Source organism: Carassius carassius, chromosome 8, assembly GCF_963082965.1.
Source record: "Carassius carassius chromosome 8, fCarCar2.1, whole genome shotgun sequence".
NCBI classification, from domain to species: Eukaryota; Metazoa; Chordata; class Actinopteri; order Cypriniformes; family Cyprinidae; genus Carassius; species Carassius carassius.
Window position 1 is genome coordinate 25,402,298 of NC_081762.1, and position 25,120 is coordinate 25,427,417.

The window sequence follows — 25,120 nt, forward strand, 5'->3', positions numbered from 1 at the left end:
AGTGTGAGTATAATGGAGGCAAGCTAATAAGAGCTGCACGGGTAAACTTCCCTACCCTGACCACAAGAGACACATTAAGGGCTTTGGTTTTAGGGTTCTTGTTAGCATGCCTTACTCTTATACTGGTTGAGCTGGTTCCAATCCCTCTCAGAGTTTTAAGAGTAGGACAAGTTACATTGGTGCCATGACCCAGATGGGAGTGAACTTTGGGGGGTGAGTATAATATAGGCCAGCTTGTAAGATCTCCACATGAAACTTCACTTCCCTGGCCTCAAGAGACAGATTAAAGGCCATTGGCTTCTGCATTCCTGTTAGAGTGCCCGCCTGCCATGCTGATTGACGCTGGTTTGAATCCCTCTCAGAGCAGTGCGAGTGGAACCAGTTACACTGGTGCTGTGACCTAGATTAGGGTGAAATTTAGAGGGGTTGGTATAATGGAGTCCAGCTAGTAATTGCTGCACATATAAACCTCACTCCCCTGGCCTCAAGAGGCATGAAAGTGGACATTTTCATAGTGTCTTCTTAAAGTACCCTCCTACCATACTGTGAGATTGGTGCCATGACCCGAATGGGAGTGAAGTTTAGGGAGTGAATGTAACAGAGGCCAGCTAGTAAGAGCTGTGCAGGTTAACCTCACTCTTCTGGCCTCAAAAAGCACATTTAGGACTGCTGTTTCTTTGTTAACATGACACCTCCCTTTGATAGTGGTGCCAGTAGGACCAGAGAAATTGGTGCTGTGACCCGAATGGGAGTAAGGTTTAGAAAGTTAATGTATGAGGCCTCAAGAGGTGCGGTAAGGGATGCTGGTTTTAGCATCCTTGTTAGCATGCCCACCACCCATGCCAGTTGACACTGGTTTGAATCAGTCTTTGAATGGTGCATGTAGGACCAGTTACATTGGTGCCGTGACACTAAGGGGAGTGAGATTTAGGCAGTGAGTGTAACAGAGGCCAAGTGGTAGATAGCTGTACAGTTAAACCTCACTCCCATAACCTCAAGGCACACAGTGCTAGAGGCAGCAGTCTTTAGCGTCCTTGTTAGTGTGCCCACCACCACCTGGTTTACATTGGTTCAAATCCCACATGGAGCGGTGCAGCTAGGACCAGTTAAGCATACTCAAACAGTACAATATGTGTTATGATATATGCGACAACAATGTTGCATCTTGTCACTGAAGTCCAACATGGTGTGACACATTTGAATACTCAACCAAGAATGAGATTTAAGAGCTAACACAGAGGGGAAGCTCCATGCATCATTTTCTCACACAAAATTACCTTATGACCTGGGAAAGCTTTGAATATAAGAGCTGCACGGTTTTGGGGTTTATAGATCCAGTCTCCATTCACTTTCTTTACATAAAAACAATTAGCATTGTGCTAAACATTTTCATTTGTTTTCTACAGAAGAATAAAGTCATACGCATTTGGAACAACATGAGGGTTAGTAAATGATGACAGAACATTCCTTTTAGGGTGAAATAACTCTTTCAATATTTGTGCTTTGGACATTCAAACCTGTCCATTTTAACATCCCTTTCCCACTGTCTATTATTGTCAAGTCACCTGATTATACAGGTACTATTTATGGCCGATCACCTGTAGCATGTCTTTGTACATGTTTTTTTCTTTAGTCTTACAGTCAGCAGTTTGCATTACGACTTTAGAGATCTCCTGACCTGTGGTGCTCCTTGACTTGCCACAGCGACGGATCTGCGGTGATGCACACCAACTGCGACGGTCTCTGTGATTCCATGTAAGGAACTGTCAGTGTCCTGTGAATCCTCACTGTTTTGGGACTTGGTGCTGTCTTGTGAATCGGGCTTGTGCCGTGTGGCCCGATTCTGTTCCTGTTTAAGCTCTAGGTAGGACCGTGAAAAAGTGTGAAATATGGATGTGACTGGGAATGCCATGAGCAGGATTCCACTCAGGATGCTGCTGAGCGCCACCACCTGGCCTGGAATGCTCCGAGGAACCATGTCACCGTATCCAACCGTGGTCATCGAAATGACGGCCCACCAGTAGCTCCCAGGGATGCTGGTGAACTCCTGCTTGGCGCCCATCTCGCTCTCCGCCAGGAAGACCAGCGGAGAGAACAGTGCCATGGCCACACATAGGAACAGCAAGAGCAGTCCGAACTCTCGAGTGCAGCGACGTACGGTCAAGCCAAGCGTCTGCAGCCCCAATGAGTGACGTGCTAAACGCATCACGTAGAAGATACGCAATGCTCGAAGAACTCGCAAGACTAATCCCACCTTCTCCAGGTAGTTGTTTCCAGAGCCAGTGGGACGGTCGCTTACGGACAGTGAGTCCACTATCAAAGTGATGTAATAGGGCAGGATGGCCACCACGTCAATGATGTTGAGGGGTGTGCGTAAGAATGCCCACTTGCTCTGAGTCTGGATGAAACGGAGCAGGAACTCCAGGGAGAACCAGCCCACACAGACTGTTTCCAGCACAAAGATGTTGTAACACCTCTGGGAGCACTCACCCTGAGAGAGAAAACACATGTTAGTCAGACTCAGGGTTAGGCTCTCACATTCTGTTGTATCATTCAGAGTCTTCATTCAGAAGGTCATCATGCAGAATGTCTCCATATAGTGAATGATATATATTCTAAAAGAAGGAAATCACAATGGTAAACACAATATCACAATTAAGTGTCACACAGGAATACATTTTTAATTCTTTTACTATGTTTCAAGCAGTTGTTTTTATTTTGTCATGTCTCTGGGTGCTGCACTCACTTCCAATTTAAAAAAAAAGACAATTTATTAAACAATATTCCTGAATGGCCAATGTCCTGCAGATTTTAACTCTAGCCAGCTTCAACACACTTGCCAAGAAGTTTCTAATGAGTCTGAATACCTTGATTAGCTAGTCCTGGTGCATTTACAGTAATTAGGATTGGAGCTAATGCTGCGTTCGACTGACCTTGGAAGTCAGATGTCCGAGTCAGAAAACCAAGAACCCATGCATTGTTACCAATACCAGTTGATTAAAAACACATAAAAAGTGAAAGTTTGCACAGATAAAGCCATAGTATAATGACCAAAAATAGAGGCTGGATCAACCTGTCCTCCAACCAATACGCCCGTATAGGTTGTTTGTCCAAATCCCTGAAATACGACCCATCAGAGCGTATACTACAATTGTGCCCCTATTGGCAAAAGGTCATTTTCATATTAATGTTTTGTACTCTTTTATTTGCACTCTGATTTGCGTTTCGTGTAGCTCAGTTGGTAAATTATTGCGCTATACATTGATAGGTAATCATGCTATCATGGGTTCGATCCCAGGGAACGGATGTGCACGAAAATGTATATGCTCAATAAATCATAATTTAGCATGATTTCTGTGAGGGTTAGGTTTAGGGGTGGGGTTAGGTGTGGTCATTCGAACGAATAAGCCACCTAGTAAAATATGTAGGAAATACTGTGAGAACGGTGTAAAAAGCCCACACATTGCATTTAAATAAACGTGCGTTTTGATTGGTAATGACGTAATACGTCATTTCATGACGACAGACGCAACGCGATACTTTCATTATTTTTACGCCCGCTAGAGGGCGCTTAACTTTAAAACGTAAATATAGGTCGTAATAAGGTGCTTGCACAAACGACCTATATGGTCATTTTTTGTTGGAGGACAGGCTCGGCTGGATAGTACAGTTTGCACCACCAGTTTATTGAGACACACACAAACATAAGTGCTAATAAACAATATATTACTACTGTTTCTCTTTTGTTGATGTACAAAGCAGCAATATTGGATTCTGAAGTTGGAGGTGTTTCGCTTCCTATATATATCAGTTGTTTTTCAAAAACAACATAAGTCTTATGGGATTTGAAGGACATGGAATGAAATGAGAGTAAATTATGGCAGAGTTTTCATTTTTAATGTGAACTTCCCCAACAAAGACCAGTACCATAATGACATCATCTTGTGTAATTTTGGTGGGAAAAGCATCAAGCATAAGTATAAGTGATGAAGACATTCCATAATGTTTGATAAAATTACAGAAATTAGTTTGATATTATCAAAATGTATTAAATGTACCTTTGTGTTAGTCCCTCACTGAGCTATAATCAGTCAAGTTAAATGTAAATGCTTAAGCTTGGCTGATGAATATTCTGAAAGTCTGCTCTACATTTCTATACAATTTCTTAAATTACAAGACAAGTACATTAATTGTAAAAATTGTAGTAAATTCAAAAGCTATTGTATAACGTCAGTGACCTTTACTGTAATTACTTGACTAGCATCCACTTGAAGGCTGCAGCTTGATTTGAGATAAATACACTTGTGTCTGGGAAGCTGTGTACTTTCTGAGTAATTTGTAATCGTAAAGACACAAAAATGTTCCACGAATGCTGAAGACAAGGTTCTTGGAAACAGAGAGATTTAATAACATTTTTAACACATTGACTATACTCTGAAGAGCAGTGAAGGTCATCACTAAATGTGTGAGAGAGAATGTGCCCAGAACTGGCCACCCACCAGTGTCAAGACAAAAAGAAACTTAAGGCAACTCTAAACGACTTATAATTCTCCAACTGTGCATGTGGCAACAATACATACACACATAGAAATCTGGTATGAATAGAGAGGAAAGCCTTTAAATCTAAAGTTGCCCAAAGGCACTCCACTATTTAGATTAGTCTGGCTTCAGAGCTCCATGTAATGCACACAACACAATAAACTCAACACAGTAAAGAGCAGGACTGAAAAAAAACAAATTAAAATCGTACAGGGTAGCTTAAAATCATAAACGTTATCCATCTGGAATGACCAATAAAATGATCATTTTAGCATCAGTGCAATTATGTTTCAACTACAAAACTCACTCAAAGCATCTCAGCTATAGTTAATGCCAAAGGCTCTCACATATTAATATAAAGTGACCAAAAAAATGTGAAGACATCCGAGTATTTAAAATGTCTGAATCTCATTGTATTAAATACAAAATATTAAATCAAGTGGCATGTACAAACAAATGCAGTTAAAGTTGTTCTCACAACTTGTAACTTTCTGAGCCATTTTACAATTTCTAATCAGTGTTTGTGTAGTTGGTGTGAGTGAATGTATTAGATAAGTTCACATCAAATTGCTTGTGGTATATTGTTTATAATGAAATGCAGATTGGGTTGATATATTTGTTATATAATCCATTTAGATGTTAGTTAAGGCTATTCATACATTTGTGTTTTAAAGGGATAGATACGCTTCATGTCATTCCAAACCTGTATGATTTCCTCTCTTCTAATGAACACAAAAGATATTCCGAAAAATGTCTGTCTTTTTTGTTTTTATTCATTCATTCAATCAAAACAATGAGTCAGTTGGGTCCAAAGCTGTTTAGATGAGTTAAGTTCTGTGTCATGAAGGTACAAAAGTAATTCTAATAAATACATAAACAATTTTCTGGATGTTTTCAATATTATCGCAGTTCACTGTTTATAAGCATTATACAGTATTACACTACTTAAACGCTTTAATATTGTTACACCATTTTAATATTGTTGATAGAAGTTTATTATATTCACCAAGGCTGCATTTATTTGAACAAAAATACAGTAAAAACTAATATTGTGAAATATTATTGCCATTTAAAATAACTGTTTTCTATTCAAATATATTTTAAAATGTAATTAATTCCTGTGATGCAAAGCTGAATTTTCAGTATCTTTGCTCCATACTTAACTGTAACTTGATCCTTCAGAAATCACGATGATTTGCTTATTAATATCTATGTACTGTATGAAGAGGATATACAGACTTATATATATTAAATATTCCAAATTTTGACCAGTAATGCATTGAACACTGGCAAATATTCTCAGAGTTTTATTTTGTCAAAGGTGCACACTCATTAAAGTCCTCACAGACACAGTATCATCAGTCTAAACTCATTTAGCCAACACAGATATCACAATCCACATCTGTCCTCATTTTTTAAATCATGATAATTTATCATTCATACTTTTCTTAATTTACAGAAAATGTTTATTTATAATGCTAATTAAGATGTATATGCCACATAACTCTTGTGCAACCAACCCTCAGCTATTAATACGTTATTGCTGACTGCAAACTGATTAGTGGATCATTTCTGCTTAATGGGCATGTCAAGAATTCCACAGTGGACCTTTATGTCATACTTGAGCTGTTTGACGCATGTTTCTGAGGGGACAGACTTGTAAAATCCTGCAGGCCATGTTTAATTACACATTTCTCTAGTGGAAATAATCAATCCACTCTGAAGCGCTGATTGAAATGTATTAATGAGCTTCATCCATACAAATCTGTTTTCATGTCACGGATCAGACACTATGCATTAGAACACTATCTCTAATTTATAAAAGGTTTCATTTTCCTTACAAGCCCTGCATGATCCCCAGCTTCCCCTCGAAATAATCAGTTTTTTGCCTGCGGTTAATGAACAACATTAATATTTAAAGGCATAATTAAATGTGATTATTTCCTAATAATGAAAAGAGTTGATGAGGAGAATGTTTCAGTTGTTATTAGGGTGCATATGACTTTCTCTTTTTCTCTGGGAGACAAAATGAGATAATTAGCAGAATGTCCAAGTTGCTTGTTTGCATACAAAAATCTTGCTGTGAAAATCTTGCTCGACGTATGTGGTCTCCATTCTCTTTTATTGTGTGGAAAAGAGCGAAATATGAACAACTTTTGCATTCCCCAAAATAAAATCATGCAAATTTCGAGGGGTGATTAAATGATTCCTTTTGTTGGTGAAATATTTATTTCAAACATAGTTCATTTGGCAAGGCATGGATTATATAGATAGATAGATATATAGATATAGTGTGTGTGTGTGTTTGTGTATGTAAGTATATAAATACTGTATACTGATTTTCATTATATGATATTATAATGTAACGATAATTGCCTTGGTACTGGCTAATGATTGTGTGTCCGTGTGAGACAGAAGAAATGCATTTATAGTCCATTAGGTCTATTCTCTGAATTGCTCTTGTGTTGTGGTTTTATAATTTCGCTTTGATGGGAAGCTTTTTGGATGAAGGGTTGTTTTTCTTATTATTTCTCAGTTCCACACTGATCAGATTAAAAGCAGACAATTACAGCACTGATCTGATGTCTTCATCTGCAGGACGAGCTGTCCATCGGTCAACATGACTGATCACATTCGCTGAGCCAGCACTTTTCCCCAAAAACAGACACATGCATTTATTTCATCAATATTACTTTGCATATGTTCAGTTCATTCACTGAGCTTGAGACTCACTATACCTTACCTATCGCTCTCCCCTATGCAGTATAAAACAGTATCAACTGCAACAATATAATCATCACTGTTAAAATCTGCTAAGTCATTAAACAGTAATAATTCATTCATTTTAAATACAAATATATTGTGCAAGATGGCTTGTTATGCTTGCATACAATTTTTCCTGTTAAACTGAACAAAATACACAGTATGAAAGCATGACAAAATATTTTAACAAAGAAATAACCAAAGACACACACACAGTTTTATCATCATCTGTTGATGGTGTGATGAAAAAAAGTACCTGGCAGTATAATGAGCTCAAATATATATTTTATTTAATTTTAACAATTTGCTTTATTTTAAGTTCTTCCCTCTTTTTACTTTCCTCCCTCTTTCTTTTTACTTTAGTTTTAATATTTAAACAAACTAATTTTATTCCATATATTCCACATGCCCCTGTTTTATATAATATATTCCTGGGCTTTTTTGTTGTCAAGATTTTAAGGTATGTGTCTGTACAGAAATACTGACTGGAGTAAAAATGGGAACAACTTGCCCCAGACCCACCTACACGTGTGGCAAAGCAAGGCAAAGCAGTAACAATGCATCAAATGCAGTTTAGGTGAGAGCAGGCTATTATATTTTAGTAGATGTAAGAACCTGGCCCTGCAGTGTTTTAATTACTGTTATTCGCCCGTGAGATGCAGCGGAAACAATCACACACGCCTCTCGCGTTCCCCACGCTTTCTGAAGCCTGTCAACTCCAGAATTCAAAGGTCCTTTGAATTTCATTTCCCAACTTCAAGGGAATATGCGCACAGCCTTTGCTTTTAATTTGTTATGAATATGACTTTTGGCATAAATTAAACTCTGTCATCTGTTAGTGTGTTGCTGAAAGTTCCAAGGGACGCCTCGGTTGTTACTCTACCTAAAAGTGCTCATCCAACCGAAATCAAGATGGAAAACTTCTCACAAAGTCAAAAAAGAAACAGGGTGACATCTAAGGATTTACAGGCTTCTTTTGCATTGCCTAGTCTCTATGAGCAGTGTTTGGGGTAACACATTATAAGTAACGCAAGTTATGTAATCAGATTACTTTTTTCAAGTAATTAGTAAAGTATAGTCATAGTTTTTAAATGTACATTGCTTTTAAATGTAATGTTCCCCAACACTGTCTATGAGTTGACCATCAGACAACACTGAATGTGAATGGTTTGTATATCAGGACAGCAAGAAGCCACTGGTCTCAACACGGCTGCCTTCTGAAGTTTGCCGAAGACCATGTGGATGAACCAGAAGACTGCTGGAAGAATGTCCTGTACTGAAAATCATTGCTCTGCATTCGATAGGAACCTCATCCCAACTGCAAAGTATAGTAGAAAAAACCCCCAAAAAACATAAAAGAGTCATTAAAATATCAACTCCTATAACAGAACATTTTTAATAATTTGGCCCAAACTAGAGCACAATCTGAAATGCTTGTGCACTTCACTAATAATCAACTTTCCAAGATTCTCCTCATTTTGAAAGGAATGCCAAAGCAACCCATAAGGAAATATAATATATGACATTTGTTCCCCTATATTGCCATAGATGTTACCTATTAGATCACATATCATTGAATAATAATATAAAATTGCAATTATATAATAATTTCCCTATATTAAAAGTTATGTATGCTACCTCTAAGATAATATATAATTTTATTATAATATAATAGGGATTTAAATTATAATTGCCCTATATGTTAATTTATAATTATACAAACATTCTCTGTATAGATGAATATATGTTTCTAATATAAAAACCCCACAAAATGAAATAGCAATAAAATGTGTACATATGTATATAACTTATATATATATAATATATATATATATATATAAATTAAATTTATGCATGTAGCAGATGCTTTTATCCAAAGCGACTCACAGTCCATTCAAACTATCAATTTTTACCTATCATGTGTTCCCGGGGAATCAAACCCCCAACCTTGCGCTTGATAACGCAATGCTCTACCAATTGAGCTACGTTAATGTATGATTCTTTCCCCATTTCTAATAGGTTTCTTAAGTCTTTAATTCATATTTCATACACGGAAACGTCACATTTTCAAGACGAATACTGAAAATTGATTTTCTTTTAAAACACTTCAAATTTTTGTTTATAACTTTTTTTTTGTGTAGGAGTGCTAAGATGATACAAATCTGCTCACTCTTACAATATGCTATTTGTGCCTTTGGCCCTATAATTTCAACGCTATGTCAATCTCACAGTTCTAACAGGAAACCCATGTGACTGTCCTGATCTGCTCAGGTAGAGGTGGTTTTGTTGTGGTTGTGTAACTGTTCTCAGGATTAAATGCCTTCCATCCATCATCACCTTTTTATCCCCTTCTAAACTGGGCTACAATTTGGCAATCATCTTTGACGGGCCTCTCATATGTCTCCTGCTTTCTCTCATTCTCTCAGTCAGGGTCAAATGTTTCCAGTGCTCTCTTGTCTGAGTGTGTGGGCAAGTCTGAGTGCTTCTCCAGAGCCCATCAGTACTATCGGCCTGTCCTATACTTGCCAACAGCTCTGATATTAACTGTAAAACCCTACACAGAAGAGCGACAGGAGTAATTATGTCTTCTAGCTTTAATCACATTTTCTGTATTTTTAATATTCAACATGCATGACTGCGTCGCTTGCGTCCTTCTGTCAACATTCATTAGGAATCACTTGAGAACAAATCGTTTTGTGAGATTTCTGTCCTTCTTTCTCTTGCTCAGTCCCAGCGGCTGCTAGACATCATAACTCAGGGTCAAGTGCTCCGTTAGAAGCCAAATAGACTGACAACTATGATATTGCTCTCTTCTCTCTCTCAGAGGGGCATTTAAGCTCTGATGGATGGGATCAGTCACCCGTGATGTAAAGGTGTGTGTGCACTGTATGTAAGAGCAAAATCGTTATTTTTATCAATAACTGTTTCAGTGTTGACACTCATAACACTAGGTTGCACTTCGAGATCAATACAAAGAGCATTATGAATGTTTATGACAACCCTGTGACTGGTGTAAAACATGTACCCTAGTCAAAAATAAATATATACAAAAAATACATTTCATGCTTAATACATTTAAATGCTTATGAGTGCAATAAAAATACCCTGCGATAATGTTGGTACACTTACAGTATGCTAAATTAGAACAACTCACTTTGTACTTAATGCATTTTAATTGTGTAGAAGTAGTGCTGAAGTCCACCTAAAGATATACTGAAGTATATTTGATTGTGCTAAAGTGAAACTACTGCAAGTATATTTTTTGGTACACTTTAACTACCTTGCATTTACAGAGCAGTATTATTCAAAGATCATACAATCCGCATCAGTAGTGACATTAAAACACATTTTAATCTAAATATTAAGAAATGTGCATTTTTCACAATTAGTACTTAAAATAAAGTTTAATTAAACGTTTTTATCAGTTTGTCTCCAGCGATATGTCAGTAAATACTTTAATAGATTTAAACTAAATGCATTTAAAATAAATGTATTTTAAATATATTACTTTTTACTATGGTATATATGAAGTGTACAATATATGGGCTTTATTTAATTTAAACCTGTTAATTTTAAAACAAAAAGGGACCAAACCTAGGCACACTTACTGCTAAGTGCTTTAAATACACAAAAACAAGTACACTTTATCATACTTTAAAGAGTACTCATCAAAGAAACAACATACTTTAAAGAAATATACAGTACTCAAATGTGAAGTCATTTTTTTAACACAATTACATGTTTTCTGCAATTAAATAAAAATATTTTATTTTAAATTTATACTTAATGCAATTAATTGATCTTTAGAGCATTTTTGGCTCACTTAAGTAGGACTTAAGTACACCTTTAAATGCAATTTCATAATTACCTCTATTGTTTTCGAAGTGTACAGCTGTATACACCGACAAGCATTTTTGCTAAATTGACATATACTTGAATGTAATTTCCATTGAAACTTGTATATCATGTATTTAGTTTTAAGTACACTTCTGTAATGATTAATTTGCAATTAATTGCATTTAAAATTAACTTTAAATGTAATATTGAATAACACACTAGTTACAATTATAATCAAATGCATTATTATGTTAGTCAACACATCAAAATAAATGTATTTGTGATTAATTAACTGTTAGTGAATTAGTTATGATGAACTACGTACATAAAAGTAACATAAAAGTAAATTTTTTTAAAGTGCACTTTTTGAAAATCTACTTAAGCGTTTTAAGAAACTGAACTCTCTTTTTAAATTCACTTAAGTGGCCTTTTAAGTTATTTAATATTATATTATCCGCAAGTACACTTTTTAAAAAATACTCTAAGATTTGAAGTACACTACAAGTGCACATTTTAGTACAATTAAGTGCACTACTTTTTCTCAAGGGCCACTGGATCTGCAGAATAATCAAGTGCTCTCCAAAAACGTGGCATTTATCATCGTCTTCATTGTGAGAAAAGCTATTTACGGGACTCATCTAGTGTTTTCTCTCTTCAGTCTGTCTCTGAGTTGCTCAACTTATTCTCTAATTGAGGCATTTTAGTGCATCACAAACTCATTATAGATAACAGCAGGTTTTCTCAGAGGCCACAGATAATGTGTCTAGTGTGATAATGTAATTGTTTGCTGTTGTATAATGAATTAATTGAGAGTTAGGTCAGCCTTTGAGTTGGGTTTGTACACTTATTGTGGTATTAGTGTAGGTAATGTAGCATATGAGGCTGTAGTCTCAGACGGCCTGCCAACAGACTATCCATCAATTTCTCATTAGGCTACTTCAATAAGCTCATCTGAGAAAGGACTGGTGGCTGGATTTGCCAAAAATTTGCAAGGTTTATGGCATTAGATCTTTCAAAGATAATCAGACCTTTTAACCCGATAGAAAAGAGAAGTGCATTTTAGAATACTTTTAAAAAGAATACTTATTACAGAAATAACACTCTCAAAGAATATACTTAAGTGTGAACTTAATTTAAAATCTTAAGAAATTTAATAGCATGCTGATGCATGTTGGCCTACTTAAGGAAGACTTAAATACTTATTTCTATGTAAGTCTAAAATAAACTTTAAAGTAGTCATATGATGCTATTTTAAGATTTCCTTTCTCTTTGGAGTGTTGCGGTTCATGCATAGATAAGATCCCTAAAGTTGCAAAGACTAATGTCTCAAACCCAAAGAGATATTCTTTATAAAAGTTAAGACCCGTCCACGCCCTCCTAAAACGCCTCGTTTAAACATGCCCCCACGTCTACGTCACTGTGTGGGAAGATTTGCATTACACCGCCCAAATGTTCACACAAAGAAAGAAGGCGTAACTTTGATTCTGGTTGTAGTATTGTTGCTGCCACCGCCATGTTGTGGAGACGCTGTGTTTCGTTGTTAAAGTGAAACTAGTCTACTTTGTTTGGCCTTCCAAACGAGGACACAACTAGAAATCAGTGGTTAAGTTGTTTTTACAAAACTGTTCCAGAACAGTTCAAACCAAATATTTGTATGTGTGCAACGCATTTAACGGCGGCTGACTCACAACCTGTAAGAATGTTTTCATATTTAAAGAATTTGCCACTGATGATTCAAACGTGAGTTTTGAGCAGTGTAGAGCTTGTTGTTTGTTTTTTCTCTGATCTCAGATGCAGACACATGGTTTTATGTTTACACAACGCGATATTCATCGCCATATACAACGCATAAAAACACAGTATAAGTCATTATAATCCGTAATTGTCTCCCCGATTTTTTGAAACAAATGGCTCAAATGGTTTGTACTGGGTTTTATTGTATTTGTCTCATTGCGCCAGGACACAGCATCACAGTACAGTAAGTAGTAAGGGTCGTAACATTTCCGTCACACTCTTGATGTATTCGGCCAATCACAAGGCACTGGATAGCTGGCCAATCAGAGCACACCTTGCTTTTCAGAACGACAAGCTTTGTAAAAATCAACACGTTTCAGAAGGCGGGGCATAGAGGAGCAACAATAATGTACAGTATGTGGAAAATAATGTGTTTTTTGTTTGTTTTTTTACCTTAAACCACATAAACATATTGCCTTACACCAAATAAACAAAATTATGTTCTTTTTAGCAATGTTATATCACCCCTTTAACATCTCGTATGACATAATTGTAATTACACATTTGTAATGATCAAGTTGCAATTAATTACATGTAAAATACATCTCAATAAATTAAAATGTTATGGAAAAGTTCATTTATTTCAATAATTCAACTCAAATTATGAAACTTGATTATTAAATAAATTCAATGTGCACAGACTGAAGTAGATTAAGTCTTTTCTTCTTTTAATTGTGAGGATTTTGGCTCACATTTAACAAAACCCCACCAATTCACTCTCAACAAATTAGAATATGGTGACATGCCAATCAGCTAATCAACCCAAAACACCTGCAAAGGTTTCCTGAGCCTTCACAATGGTCGCTCAGTTTGGTTCACTATGCTACACAATCATAGGGAAGACTGCAGATCTGACAGTTGTCCAGAAGACAATCATTGACACCCTTCACAAGGAGGGTAAGCCACAAACATTCATTGCCAAATAAGCTGGCTGTTCACAGAGTGCTGTATCCAAGCATGTTAACAGAAAGTTGAGTGGAAGGAAAAAGTGTGGAAGAAAAAGATGCACAACCAACCGAGAGAACCGCAGCCTTATGAGGATTGTCAAGCAAAATTTATTCAAGAATTTGAGTGAACTTCACAAGTAATGGACTGAGGCTGGGGTCAAGGCATACAGACATGTCAAGGAATTTGGCTACAGTTGTCGTATTCCTTTTGTTAAGACACTTCTGAACCACAGAAAACGTCAGAGGAGTCTTACCTGGGCTAAGAGAAGAAGTTAGGGCTGGGCAATATATCGAATATTAGCGATAATATCGGAATAATTTTGACGACGATGTACAATTTGAATATATCGGGAATATCGAATATTTCAAATTCAAGCATACTTTCCCAAAAGAACGCGCCGAATGTCCAAAAAAGGAACCTGTAACTGCTGACTGCTCTACGCCCCTCTACTACGAGAGCTTTAATGATAGCGGTTGCCAGATAACAAGAGTTTAAATCTCCGAATCAGAGCTCCACTGTTACAAGGATATATTTTCTGCCCGGTGTTTGCTTATTTTAAGCAATCTGGCAACCATGCGCACATGCTCACTCCTCATTGCGGAAGAGCCGCCGACGATAATCTGAAAACACTAACAAGCTGGAATTGAGCGATCTAATGAAAGCATCGTTCAGCCGGTCTGTGTTCTGTCATTGCCCCTCCTTGAACTGCCACCTTAACGTGGTGGAGGGGTTTGAGTACCCGAATGACCCTAGGAGCTATGTTGTCCGGGGCTATTTGCCCCTGGTAGGGTCTCCCAAGGCAAACAGGTCCTAGGCGACGGGTCAGACTAAGAGCGGTTCAGAAAACCCTTATGAAGAGATCAAATCATAGGACCGTGACGTGGCCCGGTATGGCGCAGCCGGGGCCCCACCCTGGAGCCAGGCCCGGGGTAGGGACTCGTATGCGAGCGCCTGGTGGCCGGGCCTCCCCCCACGGGGTCCGGCCGGGCTCAGCCCGAAGGAGCGACGTGGGGCCGCCTTCCCGTGGGCTCACCACCTACAGGAGGGACCGTAAGGGGCCGGTGCTTAGAAAATCGGGCGGCAGTCGAAGGTGGGGGCCTCGACAGCGCGATCCCTGGACACGGAAACTAGCTCTAAGGACGTGGAACGTCACCTCACTGTTGGGGAAGGAGCCCGAGATTGTGCGTGAGGTTGAGAGGTTCCGACTAGCGATAGTCGGGCTCACCTCTACGCACAGCTTGGGCTCTGGAACCACACTCCTCGAGAGAGGATGGACTCTTCACCACTCTGTAGTTGCCCATGGTGAGAGGCGGCGGGCTGGTGTGGGTTTGCTTATAGCCCCCCAGCTCAGCTGCCATGTGTTGGAGTTTACCCCGGTGAACGAGAGGGTTGCTTCCCTGCGCCTTCGGGTTGGGGATAGGTCTCTCACCGTCGTTTGTGCCTACGGGCCGAACGGCAGTGCAGAGTACCCGGCCTTCTTGGAGTCTCTGGGAGGGGTGCTGGAAAGTGCTCCGACTGGGGACCCCGTCGTTTTACTGGGGGACTTCAACGCCCACGTGGGCAACGACAGTGACACCTGGAGGGGCGTGATTGGGAGGAACGGCCCCCCTGATCTGAACCCGAGCGGTGTTCAGTTATTGGACTTCTGTGCTAGTTACAGCTTGTCCATAACGAACACCATGTTCAAGCATAAGGGTGTCCATCAGTACACGTGGCACCAGGACACCCTAGGCCATAGGTCGATGATCGACTTTGTGGTCGTTTCATCCGACCTCCGGCCATATGTCTTGGACACTCGGGTGAAGAGAGGGGCGGAGCTGTCAACTGATCACCACCTGGTGGTGAGTTGGATCCGATGGCGGGGGAGGAAGCTGGACAGACTCGGCAGACCCAAACGTACTGTGAGGGTCTGCTGGGAACGTTTGGCCGAGTCTCCTGTCAGAGAGATCTTCAACTCCCACCTCCGGCAGAGCTTCGACCGGATCCCGAGGGAGGCTGGAGATATTGAGTCCGAGTGGACCATGTTCTCCACCTCCATTGTCGAAGCGGCCGCTCAGAGCTGTGGCCGTAAGGTCTCCGGTGCCCGTCGAGGCGTCAATCCCTGAACCCGGTGGTGGACACCGGAAGGGATGCCGTCAAGCTGAAGAAGGAGTCCTATCGGGCCTGGTTGGCTTGTTGGACTCCTGAGGCAGCTGACAGGTACCGGCAGGCCAAGCGGACTGCAGCCCGGGTGGTTGTGGAGGCAAAAACTCGGGCCTGGGAGGAGTTCGGTGAGGCCATGGAGAAGGACTATCGGTCGGCCTCGAAGAGATTCTGGCAAACCGTCCGGCGCCTCAGGAGAGGGAAGCAGTGCCCTACCAACACTGTTTACAGTAGAGGTGGGGAGCTGTTGACCTCAACTGGGGATGTCGTTGGACGGTGGAAGGAATACTTAGAGGATCTCATCAATCCCGCTGTCACGTCTTCCATTGAGGAAACAGAGGCTGAGGGCTCAGATGTGGACTCGTCCATCACCCAAGCTGAAGTCACCGAGGTTGTCAAGAAACTCCTCGGTGGCAAGGCACCGGGGGTGGATGAGATCCGCCCTGAGTACCTCAAGTCTCTGGATGATGTGGGGCTGTCTTGGCTGACACGCCTCTGCAGCATCACGTGGCAGTCGGGGACGGTGCCTCTGGGATGGCAGACCGGGGTGGTGGTCCCTCTTTTTAAGAAGGGGGACCGGAGGGTGTGTTCCAACTACAGGGGGATCACACTTCTCAGCCTCCCTGGGAAAGTCTATGCCAGGGTACTGGAGAGGAGAATCCGGCCGATAGTAGATCCTCGGATTCAGGAGGAACAGTGTGGTTTTCGTCCAGGCCGTAGAACACTGGACCAGCTCTATACCCTCTACAGGGTGCTGGAGGGTTCATGGGAGTTTGCCCAACCAGTCCACATGTGCTTTGTGGATTTGGAGAAGGCATTCAACTGTGTCCCTCGCGGCGCCCTGTGGAGGGTCCTCTGGGAGTATGGGGTCCGGGGCCTTTTGCTAAGGGCTATCCGGTCCCTGTACGACCGGAGCAGGAGCTTGGTTCGTATTGCCAGCAGTTAGTCAGACTTGTTCCCGGTGCGTGTTGGACTCCGGCAGGGCTGCCCTTTGTCGCCGGTTCTGTTCATGATTTTTATGGACAGAATTTCTAGGCGCAGCCAGGGGCCGGAGGGGGTCAGGTTTGGTGACAACACGATTTCGTCTCTGCTCTTTGCGGATGATGCTGTCGTGTTGGCCTCATCAAGCCAGGACCTTCAGCATGCACTGGGACGGTTTGCAGCCGAGTGTGAAGCAGCTGGGATGAGAATCAGCACCTCCAAATCCGAGGCCATGGTCCTCAGTCGGAAAAGGGTGGCTTGCCCTCTTCAGGTTGGTGGAGAGTTCCTGCCTCAAGTGGAGGAGTTTAAGTATCTTGGGGTCTTGTTCACGAGTGAGGGAAGGATGGAACAGGAGATTGACAGACGGATCGGTGCAGCTTCTGCAGTAATGCGGTCGATGTACCGGTCTGTCGTGGTGAAGAAAGAGCTGAGCCGCAAGGCGAAGCTCTCGATTTACCGGTCAATCTACGTTCCTACTCTCACCTATGGTCATGAGCTTTGGGTCATGACCGAAAGGACAAGATCCCGGATACAGGCGGCCGAAATGAGCTTTCTCCGCAGGGTGGCTGGGTGATCCCTTAGAGATAGGGTGAGAAGCTCAGTCACCCGGGAGGAGCTCAGAGTAGAGCCGCTGCTCCTCCACATCGAGAGGGGTCAGCTGAGGTGGCTCGGGCATCTGTTCCGGATGCCTCCTGGACGCCTTCCCGGGAAGGTGTTCCGGGCGCGTCCCACTGGGAGGAGACCACGGGGAAGACCTAGGACACGCTGGAGAGACTATGTCTCCCGGCTGGCCTGGGAACGCCTCGGTGTCCCCCCAGAAGAGCTGGAGGAAGTGTCTAGGGAGAGGGAAGTCTGGGGTTCGCTGCTTAGACTGCTGCCCCCGCGACCCGGCCCCGGATAAGTGGAAGAAGATGGATGGATAGATGTTCTGTCATGAGGTCTCAACTGTATTGTTTGCATTTGAGATCGCAAAATAAATGCACTTACTCGACCGCTGATGTTTGAATAGAGAAACATAGGCTATGGCCATTTGGAATTACTATTGGGGAATTTCACTGATATGTTTACCAGTTTCCATAATATAGACAGAGAGAATGCAAAAGTCTTTGGTATTCATTTATATATATTTAAATATAAGAAATAGCTATGTGCTTCAGCAACTAGCTCCCCATCTAAGAGGGTTTTTAGTGTCAGTAGGAACATAGTTTCATGCCACAGAGCTTCTCTTAAAACCACAGACAGTTGACAGACTTGTGTTCTTATCTTAAAATCTTGTTAAAAAAATTAAAATAAAATACTTATCCCAGTTGCATAGTTTAAATTGTGAATTGCATGCACTAAAAAGTTGACAGAATGCACTTTCTGTAACTGTTACTTAATTTGCTCTGCTTCAGTTACATATATGCCTACATGTATTCATTTAATAAAAAGCAGTAAGTGATCTCTTGGTCTTGATTTTTAAACTGCTTAAATTAGCTGTTTAATCTAAATAGTTTTTTTTTTTTTTTTAAATGGGCAAAAGAAAATCATGTTTTATTTTTTATTTAAATGCAAATGCAAACATATCGAGATATATATCGAATATCGTAACAATTTTGACAATATCAAGATATCATTTTTTTTTTATATATCGCCCAGCCCTAGAAGAAGTACTGGACTGTTGCCCAGTGGTCCAAAGTCCTCTTTTCAGATGAGAGCAAGTTTTGTATTTCATTCGGAAACCAAGGTCCTAGAGTCTGGAGGAAGGCTGGAGAAGCTCATAGCCCAAGTTGCTTGAAGTCCAGTGTTAAGTTTCCACAGTCTGTGATGATTTGGGGTGCCATGTCATCTGCTGGTGTTGGTCCATTGTTTTTTTTTTTTTAAACCAAAGTCACTGCACCCATTTACCAAAGACATTTTGGAGCACTTCATGCTTCCTTCAGCTGACCAGCTTTTTGAAGATGCTGATTTCATTTTTCAGCAGGATTTGGCACCTGCCCACACTGCCAAAAGCACCAAAAGTTGGTTAAATGACCATGGTGTGGGTGTGCTTGACTGGCCAACAAACTCACCAGACCTGAACCCCGGAGAGAATCTATAAGGTATTATCAAGAGAAGAGGAGAAACAAGAGACCAAACAATGCAGATGAGCAGAAGGCCACTGTCAAAGAAACCTGGGCTTCATACCACCTCAGCAGTGCCACAAACTGATAACCTCCATACCACGCCGAATTGAGGCAGTAATTAAAGGAGCCCCTACCAAGTATTGAGTACATGTACAGTAAATTAACATACTTTTTTATTTACAATTTTTTTTTGTTTTGTTTTATGAAGTATTCTAATTTGATCTAATGTGTGCCTAAATCATCACAATTAAAAGAACCAAAGACTTAAACTACTTCATCAGTCTGTGTGCATTGAATTTATTTAATGCACAAGTTTCACAATTTGAGTTGAATTACTGAAATAAATGAACTTTTCAATGACATTCTAATTTATTGAGACGCACCTTTATACACACTTCAGTTAAAAGTATAATCAAGTACTTTACATGCAGAGGTGGGTAGTAACGAGTTACATTTACTTCGTTACATTTACTTGAGTAATTTTTTGGGGTAACGAATACTTTTCGGAGTATATTTAAAGATGGGTACTTTATACTCTTACTTGAGTAAATTTTTGGGGGAAAATCTGTACTTTTACTTCGTTACTGTGGGCGACGCTTCTCTCGTTACTTTATCTTAATGCAATAAATGTTATAAATGCTTCAGTTTGATCCAAACGCGCCGTCTACTTTTCTCTGGACAATGAGCGATGCCCATTCGCGAATGATTCATTCTTTTGAGTCAATTCTGTTCAAAGGCTTGATCAAACCAATTGGCAAACGAGTGAATTGGTTCATGAATCAGTTTGAATGAGTCGTTCAGTTCCCTGCCGCACGCGCTGAGCGTCTGAAGTGGTTCACTCGGAGTTGTAACGTTTAAGAACAGAAAGAGCGTTGAAAACGTGGCTGGAACTGCACTGAATTGAAATCTGCAAAGGTTATTATTTGCTAGCGATGGAGATCCTTATTAGATGAACACCGCGTGTGCTGTCTACTGTTTAACAGGTAATAACTTGGGCTACATTCGATTACAGTACACGATACCACTGTGACATTAGTTTGTTGTACGTGTGTGGCTTATAACAGAGGGGAGTCAAGTTGAATGCAGCTTCCAAAAGACAAAAAATAGCCGATTAAGATTTTATTAATTTTAATACAATCACACTGGTGCAAGTACGTTCAGCGAGTCATATTATCAGCTGCTAAATTCAGATCTGTGATTGCTTGCTGGCGCTGAGCCAGAGATAGATGCGTTTATACAGCGCTGCGCATTATAACAAATCACACATGATTCTTTTGAGCTTATTAAAGCATTGGCCAATCAAAGGTGTTCCGATGAGTCATCGCTAAAATCCCGGTGCTTCCTTCACTCGCTCGCTGACTGAATACCTCTTTCTGGCGAATTCTCTCGCGGGAACAACAAAGTGCAGATGTGTGTACGAATCTTTAATTAAGATATTGATTTCACAGTGTTAACAGTTTGAGTGATTTTAATGGGAGTTTCTGAGAGTGATTGAAATCTAGACTGTCAGTGAAAACTATCTTTAATAATGTAAATGTTATTTGCTCTCTTTCTGAACAATGAAAGATTAGTAGCAATATTTATATCACATTAACTTTCAATGTTAAATTCACATTTAATATAAAGTCAGCCGTATTAAAAATATGTAAAGGCTGATGAAATATATACATTTATACACGCACACATACATTACATACATTTTATCTATATATCTAAATAAAAATAGGCTCAGTATATATGACCCAAAGTAACTAGTAACTAACTACTTGAGTAGATTTTTTATCCAATACTCTTTTACTCTTACTCAAGTAACTATTCAAGACTAGTACTTTTACTTTTTACTTGAGTAAATATTTCTAGAAGTACTTTTACTTTTACTTGAGTACAGTTTTTGGGTACTCTACCCACCTCTGTTTACATGTGCTTTACTATGTTAGTCAACACATTAAAACAAGTGTACTTCTTTAAAGCATGACAAAAAAAATATTAAGACAAAATTAATTTAAATGCACTAAAACTAAAACATTGAATATGATATTATAAAGTGCACTTTTTATCTGCAAGTATATAGTTCTTCTTAAAATATATACTGATATGAAGTACAATACACGTGCACACAGAATACAATAAAGCAGAGTTATTTTTCACAAGGGTATGTTCTTTTGTTTTTTAAACTCACTTAAGTGTTCATTTGGTGGCTGTTAATATTGGCCTTTTGGCAGAACATAGGCAATTTCCATCAGAAATACACAATCTCATGGCCTGTAAACCAGTGCTTATTTAAAAAAACAACCCTGTACAATATGCCTCTCAGTCAGGCCACACAGGTAAATAAGAGACAAGTGTGTATGTGTGTGTGTGTGTGTCCCATGCTTGAGTGCTTAGCGTTTGTGACTGTATATGCATGAGTCCTCATGGATAATCATATGTCTGTTTCATCGTGTGTGTGTGTGTGTGTGTGTGTGTGTGTGTGTTTGTGAGGGGGTTCCGGAGCAGAATGCATTGCTCACAGTGATTGATTGTCTCTTTGAAGATAAAGAGCTCCCTAGATTCCTCCTGCTGTTCTTCAGTGTGGCCGTTTGATTGTGGAAGACACCTCGCTCTCTCTTTTTCCGCTTTAATCTCTGCAGAATTTATTGATGTCATGCAGAGGGCTGTGCTCCAGTACACAAACACTTTTTAGTCAGAACTCCTAAAAGTTGAAAAATGATATAACAGGTCCTGCGCACAGGAGTATTGTCATGGTTGTTGGGTTTTCCCTTAAACTCTAATCGCATCTTATGGTATCATTCCTAACAGTCAGGACGTTTCAGATGCTAGGTTTTATAAATATGTGGTTCAGTCATGACATTCTAGATGGCGCAGACTGAAAGGTCCTTTAAATTCATTCTGCTAGCAATCATATGATTTACTATATGGCACAAGCTGACTGGCCTCTGCTTTCTCAACATTTATATAGACTGACTCAGTTTTTTGTAAGACGGTCCTGCAGCATGCTATAAGAGTTCCTCTGAAACCCTCCACCTCCCCCAGCACCCCCTTTCTAGATCTGCTACAGCATTTATGTAGACACATTTATGCAGCAGCAGCAGCAGCAGCAGCATAGAACAGCATCTGTGTATCTAGTGGTAGTAACTAGTCTACAGGCTTACTCAGCTGCATGTATAGCAGATCTAGACCAAATGCACTAAGGCCCTGATCGGAAAGAACACATAATTTGCAGTGAAGGGGCATCTTTTTAAAATAGTTTTCTATTGGCAGTAAGCGTTTTGCTGGATGTTTAAGCACCCGAACGCCACACATTTACAGCTGTTTGGAAAGTCCGGAGACTGCAATGATGGAGGAGCAACTTGTGATGTCTGTTGTGGGAACTTTTTTAAGGTTTCTGCTAATATGACAGTTTACTTAAAAGCAAACCAAAGATTTTAATAAATTGTAATAAATAATATTAAATATTTTCATAATCCTTTTATAATCCTTGATTAGACTGATAGGACAGCTGATTCTTCAATAAACTCCTTATTTGCTGCTTATTAATAGCTAATAAGGAAGTTGTTAAGTTTAGGTTTTGGGTGGATTAAGGGATCTAAAATATGGTCATGTAGAATAAGACATTAATATGTGGTTTATAATAAGTACTAATTAACAGTCAATAAGATATTAATATTCATGCTAATAAACAGCTAGTTAATAGTGAAAATTAAACACTAAACATGAATTAATGTCAGATTATTAAATATATTGTAAATAAAGAAATGTTGTTTAACTGTCTAAATGTGCTAACAGATTTCTTTGGTTGGGGTAGTTAATTACCTCGTATTTTTTTACATTATGGGAACCACATGAGGACAACAACTTACAAATCATAGAGAATTAAGTATTTTGAAAATCAAAAGTAGAAAAAGTTCTGTGCGAGAAGTTGGTTTAGCATTGGGGGTAGAAAATACAGTCTGTACAGTATAAAAACCATCATGTCCTCATATAATATGGAAGAAACCAGTGTGAGTGTTTGTACTGTATGTGCGCATGTTTGCGGCATTTTGGGGGACAAAACTGTCCTTAAAAGTGTCAACTCCTCTCTTCAGAGATGTCCTTAATCACTAAATCGATTCTTAAATATAAAATTTTATTGCTGTTTAGCATACTTGCCAACCTTGAGACCTCAGAATTAGGGAGATATTAAAAAGGACCGGGGGGGGGGGGGGGGGGGGGGTTGTGTGTCGTCATATATATCACATACACAAATGATGTGTCGTCATATATAATATCACATACACAAACGATGTGTCGTCATATATAAAATCACATACACTAACGATGTGTCGTCATATATAATATCACATACGCAAACGATGTGTCGTCATATATAATATCACATACACAAACGATGTGTCGTCATATATAAAATCACATACACAAACGATGTGTCGTCATATATAAAATCACATACACAAACGATGTGTCGTCATATATAATATCACATACACAAACGATGTGTCGTCATATATAAAATCACATACACAAACGATGTGTCGTCATATATAATATCACATACACAAACGATGTGTCGTCATATATAATATCACATACACAAACGATGTGTCGTCATATATAATATCACATACACAAACGATGTGTCGTCATATATAAAATCACATACACAAACGATGTGTCGTCATATATAAAATCACATACACAAACGATGTGTCGTCATATATAATATCACATACACAAACGATGTGTCGTCATATATAAAATCACATACACAAACGATGTGTCGTCATATATAATATCACATACACAAACGATGTGTCGTCATATATAAAATCACATACACAAACGATGTGTCGTCATATATAATATCACATACACAAACGATGTGTCGTCATATATAATATCACATACACAAACGATGTGTCGTCATATATAAAATCACATACACAAACGATGTGTCGTCATATATAAAATCACATACACAAACGATGTGTCGTCATATATAATATCACATACACAAACGATGTGTCGTCATATATAAAATCACATACACAAACGATGTGTCGTCATATATAAAATCACATACACAAACGATGTGTCGTCATATATAATATCACATACACAAACGATGTGTCGTCATATATAAAATCACATACACAAACGATGTGTCGTCATATATAATATCACATACACAAACGATGTGTCGTCATATATAAAATCACATACACAAACGATGTGTCGTCATATATAAAATCACATACACAAACGATGTGTCGTCATATATAAAATCACATACACAAACGATGTGTCGTCATATATAAAATCACATACACAAACGATGTGTCGTCATATATAATATCACATACACAAACGATGTGTCGTCATATATAATATCACATACACAAACGATGTGTCGTCATATATAAAATCACATACACAAACGATGTGTCGTCATATATAAAATCACATACACAAACGATGTGTCGTCATATATAATATCACATACACAAACGATGTGTCGTCATATATATCACATACACAAACGATGTGTCGTCATATATAATATCACATACACAAACGATGTGTCGTCATATATAATATCACATACACAAACGATGTGTCGTCATATATAATATCACATACACAAACGATGTGTCGTCATATATAAAATCACATACACAAACGATGTGTCGTCATATATAAAATCACATACACAAACGATGTGTCGTCATATATAATATCACATACACAAACGATGTGTCGTCATATATATCACATACACAAACGATGTGTCGTCATATATAATATCACATACACAAACGATGTGTCGTCATATATAATATCACATACACAAACGATGTGTCGTCATATATAATATCACATACACAAACGATGTGTCGTCATATATAAAATCACATACACAAACGATGTGTCGTCATATATAAAATCACATACACAAACGATGTGTCGTCATATATAATATCACATACACAAACGCAAAGAAAAATGTAATTCAT

The 25,120-nt window shown here is 39.2% G+C and overlaps 2 protein-coding genes across 3 annotated transcripts in view; both read right to left on the minus strand.

Moving 5' to 3' along the window:
* septin7a (septin 7a) overlaps positions 1-25,120 on the minus strand; it is a 318,106-nt gene that overhangs the window by 104,320 nt on the left and 188,666 nt on the right. The gene's annotated exons all lie outside the window — the stretch shown is intronic.
* Positions 1,325-25,120, minus strand: part of LOC132145632 (potassium voltage-gated channel subfamily G member 2-like) — a 35,960-nt gene continuing 12,164 nt past the window's right edge. Inside the window, exon 3 of the mRNA XM_059556776.1 lies at positions 1,325-2,491. Within this exon, the coding sequence (XP_059412759.1) occupies positions 1,655-2,491 (837 nt within the window). The 3' untranslated portion in view covers positions 1,325-1,654. The remainder of the gene's footprint in view (positions 2,492-25,120) is intronic.